The sequence below is a fragment of the Camelina sativa genome, chromosome 15, assembly GCF_030686135.1.
Source record: "Camelina sativa cultivar CO46 ecotype springtype chromosome 15, ASM3068613v1".
NCBI classification, from domain to species: domain Eukaryota; kingdom Viridiplantae; phylum Streptophyta; class Magnoliopsida; order Brassicales; family Brassicaceae; genus Camelina; species Camelina sativa.
The window spans coordinates 17,214,298-17,221,755 of record NC_141894.1 but is presented as its reverse complement, the minus strand read 5'-3'; the positions used below and the strand labels follow the sequence as shown (position 1 = coordinate 17,221,755).

Sequence of the window (7,458 nt, the reverse complement as noted above, 5' to 3'; positions counted from 1 at the left end):
TATGGTTAAATGTAACCGTAGTGTTTCGAAATCATTAGTGTTCATAAATAACCGTATTTGATTATCTCATAGAAAATAATATCATTATACTTTAACCGTAGTGTTTCGAAATCATTAGTGTTCATAAATAACCGTATTTGATTATCTCATAGAAAACAATACTATCATTATACAACTTAATTGTTTCAAAAGATATTATATAACATATCGTTTTAATTTTAAGTTCTAAAAAGGGTTTAATTGTTTTGTTACTTTTAGTTTTACATACAAAAAACGCTCACGGCACACAACCAAAATAGTTTTCGGAAACAGTTAAAAAATGGAAAATAAAAAACCAACTCTCATTATAAAGAAGCAACCAACACACACGGCACAACCAAAACAAAAAGTCCAACAACATAGTGAGAGTATCAGAAGAAGAAGAAGAATGAAGCTAACAAATCCCTCTCTTCTTCTTCTTCTTCTTCTTGTTCTTCTCCACCTGGTTTCAAAACCCATCCTTGCTTCTAAAGATGTACATTCATTACCTATATAACACACTATATATAACACACTCTTCCATAATTTCACATTCATCTATTAATTAGTGTTATTGTTTTCTTCCAGTCGTTGTCATATGTGGTGTACTTTGGAGCGCACTCTCATGTCGGAGAGATAACAGAAGATGACATGGATCGCGTCAGAGAAATACACTACGACTTTCTTGGTTCCTTCACCGGAAGGTTCTCTTAAACCAAAAAACCCATTAATTACATTTTAATCTGTTAACCATTTTTACTGACTTAAGTCTTGTTGAAACAGCCGTGAGAAAGCTACAGACGACATTTTCTATTCATACACAAAGCACATCAACGGGTTTGCTGCTCATCTCGACCACGACCTCGCATATGCAATCTCAAGTAAGTATACATTACATTAATACATTACGGTTTTGTCTTCTCTCTGTTTGTGCTTATGGAGTTAAGCTCTGTTTTCTCTTTTCTTGATTATACTTCAAGAACACCCCGAAGTTGTGTCCGTCTTCCCAAACAAAGCCTTGAAGCTCCACACCACACGATCATGGGACTTCTTGGGTTTGGAACACAACTCTTACGTCCCTTCCTCTTCCATTTGGAGAAAAACTAGATTCGGAGAAGATACCATAATCGCAAATCTCGATACGGGTCCGTATCTCTCCTCTTTTTTTTTCTTTGTTTTAAATATTTGTTTTTCTTCTTAGTCAACCTTTGCAACTTTGGGAGCCTTGAGATGGGTTTTTGGGAAGATACGTCCTTAATTTACTTTAAAAACTATATTTTTCGAACTTGTATTACAAGAAATGTAAATATTCGTTTGTGAATATGATTAAGCTAGTAGTTAAGATCTCTAGATGTCAACAAGAATCAAATCAGCCATATATATGCACGCATGTGCGCATATGCATATTCATTAATATCCATATTCTCTTCTCTCAACTAGGCTTATTGCATCTCTTATCTTTAATATTATATATGTTGACTGCATCGTATAGTTTGACTTTAATAATAAACACTTAATCCTCTATAAATCATATTCCCTATTATATTATCCACATTCCACAAGAAGTTAGGAAAACGAATTAATAAAAATAAGAGATCAAATAAAAACTTTCCATATACATATATAGATTTAAGGAATACAGAAAAGTTGGTGAATCATCGTTCATATAACGTGTGTTTCACTGTTTTGGCACTACGCAGCTGTATTCTAATATGAAGTTAATGCATTCTAAATTAAAGAATATGAAGTTAATGCATTCTAAATTAATGCATTCTTAATATGAAGTTTAATTGACTAATGAATTAAGTTTTCAGAAAAATAAAAAAAGTAATGTACCAAGTGGGTAGTCTAGTGGTCTTAGCATCCTTTAATGGAGGAGATTGTGATATCTATCTACTCTAAATTGAACCTTGTTTGAAAGAAATGTATAGATCCACATGCTGGTCCTGGCCGAAAAAGACTACGGACCTAAAGGTTTTCCAAAATTTCCTCAAAAATCAAAGTAATAGGGATCTATGTTCCTTAGGAAATGTATATATCCACAGGCTGGTCCTGGTGATCTGATCTGTAGATGAATGATGAACAAACTTTTAAACTTAGCTAGTGATCTCACCAGAGATTTTGTGATTTTCTTTTTTTTTCGTAATTCTTAGGTTTCCGCTAGATGATTACAAGTGTTTGTTTACTAAAGAAACACTTTCTATTGGAGTTTTTGGTTCGAGAACTTTCTTTTCTCTTACCGAATCTAAAGAATACAAATGCTTTAGGATATTTATGAGAACCCGAACCTTTCATTACCTTTTTTGAATAATTTAATATATATTGATTCAGAGAAGCAATCTTAGTTGCCATAACTATAAAAAAATAGGGATCTGTTCACACAAACTCAGATTCTTTTGAATATATTATGAGTAGTTGTGTGATTATGAGACATCATAGGACATTAAGGGCCTGACTGGTTCAAACGCTGCGGTTGCGGTTGCGGTTGCGGGAGATTGCGGAAGCGGGCGATTGCGATTTCAAGCGTTATTAAGCGTTTTGAACGACTGGTTTAGCGGTTTAAAATTGGTGCGTTTGCGGGAGGTTTACGACTGGTTGACCAGCGGTGCAATAGCTGTTGGAACATAATAAATGTGATATATAATTATATAAATGTTTTAAAATATCAAAAACTTTATTAAACTTGATTTATAATTAAAATTCATTAAAAATACTAAAATAATTATTAAAAAAATAAATAAATTTCATAATGAAATACTTATTACTTTATGCATTTGGCTTTTTACCAAAACTTTAATCAAGTAATTTGATAAATGACTAAACATATGTTTTAGATCGTAGATCTTTTTTCTTAAATCTCACACACTCAATAAGTTCTGTGGGGCAGTATTTGCATCGGTAGTAATGATCAAACGAGAGTTGAGAAGAGTCACTCGTGATTTGTTTTTATTTTTCGCAAATAATCTTATTTTCTTAAAATTCTGATGAAACGTCATATTTATTTAGATTTTTTTGAACTTATGTGTGATGTGCTATTAAATTTACATCAAGTTTTCTGGATTATTGTTAATTGAAATATTATTTTCTTCCAATTGTTTATTTTTTTAATATTTTCAATCGTATCCGTACTTCATTTTCTCTCATGAATAAAATAGTTAGGTAAAAAATATAAAAAAATATATTTCATTATCATTGATCTGTTTCAAGTTTTTTCTCAAAAAAAAAAAAAAAAATTTGAAACGCAAACGCCCGCAACCGCAAACGCTTGCGGGAACCAGCTTTTGGAATTCAGCTGTTGGGAGTGATTAGGAGCGACTGGGAGCGATTGGGAGCGATTTGTGTGATTGGTCCCAAACGCTAGCAACCGCCCGCAAACGCAAACGCAGCGTTTGCGGGAGCTAGCGGGAGAACCAGTCAAGCTCTAAGAAAATCTTTTATTAACTTAATCCCACTTATCATCTATATATTGAATAATTCCAAAATATGTTTGTTTCTGTGTATAAAAAAGGTGTGTGGCCAGAATCAAAGAGCTTTAGAGATGAAGGCTTGGGACCAATTCCTTCGAGATGGAAGGGAATATGTCAAAACCAAAAAGATGCCACTTTCCATTGCAATAGGTTCTTTTCTATCTTTCCTTTACATTTTTTGTTCTTTCAAATTGGTGTTCAGTCATTTTCACGTTAAGTAATTATCATAAGATACAAACAAATTCTGGAATTATCTGTCGCCAACTCTTAGGAGTTGACACACTCATCACACCTAGTGGTGGAATTAAGTGTTTTTTATGTTTCATATTCAAAATTTTCATCAACAATAAGAAGACACGTGTTGTAGCTACAAGTCATGTTTTGGAGTTTGCACAGTTCCATATTTCAACATCCGTGGGTTTGTTTATGGTAAAAGGAAAAATAGAACTCATATTTCAACATCCGTGATGGGCTATACAGAGTATACTTTGAGTGATAGGACTAGATAACTATTTAAGAAAAAAACAAATTATATTGATTTTACGTTTTAAAATATCTTTTTTTTAATGATAATACTATTTTCTAGATACCAATTTTTAATGAAAATATTGAAGAGCATGTTTTCATTTTCTTGGTTAAATAAAAACATTTTGTAATTTAAGGAAATAACATTCAATTTTTTTTTTTAAACATAATTTACTTAATCAACACAATCGACCATGTAATTTTTAAAAATTGTTAAAGTATCGATTACTTTTGTAGAATCTTTTTTATTTTTATCCTAGTCATTTTATTCTCAGCTTACTTTTATATACTTTTTAATCTGTTTTCCTCTTGTCGAAAGATAGAACTAGAATACCAAAAAGAAACAAAAAGATATTCATTTTATGATTCCCTTTTATTACAAGGTAAAAATTAAATTGATACCATGTAATATACTTTTTTAATTTGTTTTATAAAACCCTGTAAAACTTAAAGTTTTAACTTTTAAAATATTTTTAATCCATTTGCTTTTTATTTATTGTAGGAATAGTCAAAAAGTAGCGAAACTTGTAAAGGGATCTTTATAGTAAAACTTGTAATTTGTAAATCTTACACTAACAATCTAACATTTTAAGAAATGTGAATGAAGGAAACTGATCGGAGCAAGATATTTTCACAAAGGCTACGCAGCCGCCGTGGGACCTCTCAACTCAAGCTTCGACTCTCCACGTGATCTCGACGGCCATGGCTCCCACACTCTCTCCACCGCCGGCGGAGCTTTCGTCCCTGGAGTCAGCGTCTTCGGACAAGGTAACGGCACGGCCAAAGGTGGCTCTCCACGTGCCAGAGTCGCCGCGTACAAAGTCTGTTGGCCACCCATTAAAGGAAACGAGTGCTACGACGCTGACGTACTCGCAGCTTTTGATGCCGCCATACACGACGGAGCTGACGTCATCTCTGTCTCGTTAGGCAGCGAGCCAACCTCGTTTTTCAATGACAGTGTCGCTATTGGTTCGTTTCACGCTGCTAAGAAACGGATCGTGGTTGTTTGCTCCGCCGGAAACTCTGGACCGGGGGATGGTACGGTTTCGAATGCCGCGCCGTGGCAGATCACCGTTGGTGCTAGTACCATGGACCGTGAGTTTGCTAGCAATCTTGTGCTTGGTAATGGAAAGCATTATAAGGTTAGACTAAGTACAAAAGATTGGATCATATCCAAATGTTCAAATCTTGAAAATGAATTCTTGAATTCTTGGAATTGAGCTTAAACCTTCTGTATTCATAGGGACAAAGCTTGGCATCCACAGCGTTGCCACATGCTAAGTTCTATCCAATAATAGCATCTATAACAGCAAAGTTTAAGAACGGTTCAGCATTGGATGCGTGAGTTTGCCTAATCTCGTTAATTACTTATGTGAAAGGTTTTATCTTATTGTTAACCTTTTTTATCTCTGTCTTGGTGTAGACAATTGTGCAAACTTGGATCGCTTGACCCTAAAAAGGCAAAGGGGAAGATATTAGTGTGTCTTCGAGGACAGAACGGGAGGGTAGAAAAGGGTCGGGCCGTGGCTTTAGCCGGTGGCGTAGGGATGGTTCTTGAGAACACTAATGTTACCGGGAATGATCTAACCGCTGATCCGCATGTCCTCCCAGCCACACAGCTCACTTCTAAGGACAGTCTTGCTGTGTCAAGATATGTCAGCCAAACCAAGTAGGAATCTTCAGTAACTTTACCTAAAACTAAACATGTTTCCAAGTTCTGAAAGAAAAGTTTATTTGTTGATGTAGGAACCCGATCGCGCACATTACTCCTTCGAGGACAGCTTTGGGGTTAAAACCAGCACCTGTAATGGCTTCGTTTTCTTCTAAAGGTCCAAGCACAGTAGCTCCTGAGATTCTGAAGCCTGACATAACTGCTCCTGGTGTGAGTGTGATTGCTGCCTACACTGGCGCAGTATCTCCAACAAACGAACAGTTTGATCCTAGACGACTTCTGTACAATGCTGTTTCAGGAACCTCCATGTCTTGTCCTCATATCTCTGGCATTGCGGGTCTTCTCAAAACTCGTTATCCTTCTTGGAGCCCCGCAGCTATCCGCTCTGCCATTATGACTACCGGTAAGAATGTATTTCGATTCGGGAGCTAAGGCATTGCTGGAAAAACTGAAGTCTAATACATTATCAGTTGAATCACATTAACATCTACTACGTAGGGCATAGAACACAGTTAACCAAATCTTGTTTCTTTAATGGCCATGTTCTGTTTTCTTGGTTTTGTACATGTTGGAAATGGAATGATTTTTTTCTTAGTCTTGTAGTATTTCATACTTTTGTTTTTGTTTTTCCCTTTCAGCAACAACAATGGATGACATTCCTGGACCTATACAAAATGCAACCAACATGAAGGCAACACCTTTCAGTTTTGGGGCAGGACACGTCCAACCAAATCTAGCTGTGAATCCCGGTCTGGTATACGACTCAGGCATCAAGGATTATCTCAACTTCTTATGCTCCCTAGGATACCATGCATCACAAATCGCTGTCTTCTCAGGAAATAACTTTACTTGTTCAAGCCCCAAAACAAGTCTTGTCAACCTTAACTATCCTTCCATCACAGTTCCAAACTTAACATCAAGTAAAGTTACCGTCTCAAGGACTGTAAAAACCGTTGAACGACCTTCTACTTATACCGTCCGGGTGACTAACCCACGAGGTGTTTATGTCACGGTTAATCCCACGAGCTTAAATTTTACCAAAGTTGGAGAGCAAAAGACGTTTAAAGTGACACTAGTGAAGGATAAAGGGAATAAGGCGAAGGGCTACGTGTTTGGAGAATTGGTTTGGTCAGACAAGAAGCATCGTGTGAGAAGTCCCATTGTGGTGAAGCTCTGACTTTTGGCTAAATCCAAGTTGATAATATCTATGAGAGGGACTAACTAGATTTGTAGTGCCAATGGTGATAATTGTTTTTACGAAATTTAGTTTCTTGTGTTTGAATGTTAAGGCTTACAAAGAATGGCGTAGTGGTTGGTGTGGTTTATCATATTGTTCAGTAGTATAATGTTGTGGTGATCATAAAATCAATAATATAGCACATCAACCAGATGTTTATTTCTTCTCTTCCCCTATTTAATATTTTGGAAGTACACAACTTTTGTTTGGTAGGCTATATAATAGTTATAATTATAAAGTTTAATTATTATTTGATTCATTAGTTGTTACAAAATATGTTATATAGATTGGATTCCTTAGTTATACCGCGATACACTTTCATATACTGTTACGCCATATATAATGTTAGACAATTAAAAAAAAAAAAATATATAATATAATACTTACTTCTATATTTCGTCTATCATTTCCTAAATTGTTTTGTCTGACAACATTATTGTAATCGTAGCATTCTTTTCGGATAATAAGATAAAAAAAAATATTTGCAAAAGAAAAAAAGTTTTAACTAGAAAACAATATACATTTAGTGTATCTTAAAA

At 35.1% G+C, this 7,458-nt stretch overlaps 1 protein-coding gene across 1 annotated transcript; it reads left to right on the top strand.

Annotated features, from left to right (window-relative positions):
* The first annotated feature begins 297 nt into the window (after window positions 1-297).
* Window positions 298-7,083, top strand: LOC104747104 (subtilisin-like protease SBT5.3). The gene is made up of 10 exons (XM_010468676.3): window positions 298-514; window positions 607-722; window positions 802-899; window positions 999-1,163; window positions 3,527-3,635; window positions 4,618-5,152; window positions 5,254-5,351; window positions 5,434-5,679; window positions 5,757-6,085; window positions 6,321-7,083. Exons 1-10 carry the CDS (start codon window positions 320-322, stop codon window positions 6,857-6,859), a joined length of 2,430 nt encoding a protein of 809 aa, XP_010466978.2. The 5' UTR covers window positions 298-319; the 3' UTR covers window positions 6,860-7,083.
* Window positions 7,084-7,458: the final 375 nt, after the last annotated feature.

Bases quoted from the DNA above. Each gene is read 5' to 3' on its own strand.
- LOC104747104 (XM_010468676.3), top strand. From the start codon at position 320: ATGGAAAATAAAAAACCAACTCTCATTATAAAGAAGCAACCAACACAC. The intron at 5,153-5,253 runs GTTAGACTAAGT...CTGTATTCATAG, and splicing joins GTAATGGAAAGCATTATAAG to GGACAAAGCTTGGCATCCAC. The intron at 5,352-5,433 runs GTGAGTTTGCCT...GTCTTGGTGTAG, and splicing joins AACGGTTCAGCATTGGATGC to ACAATTGTGCAAACTTGGAT.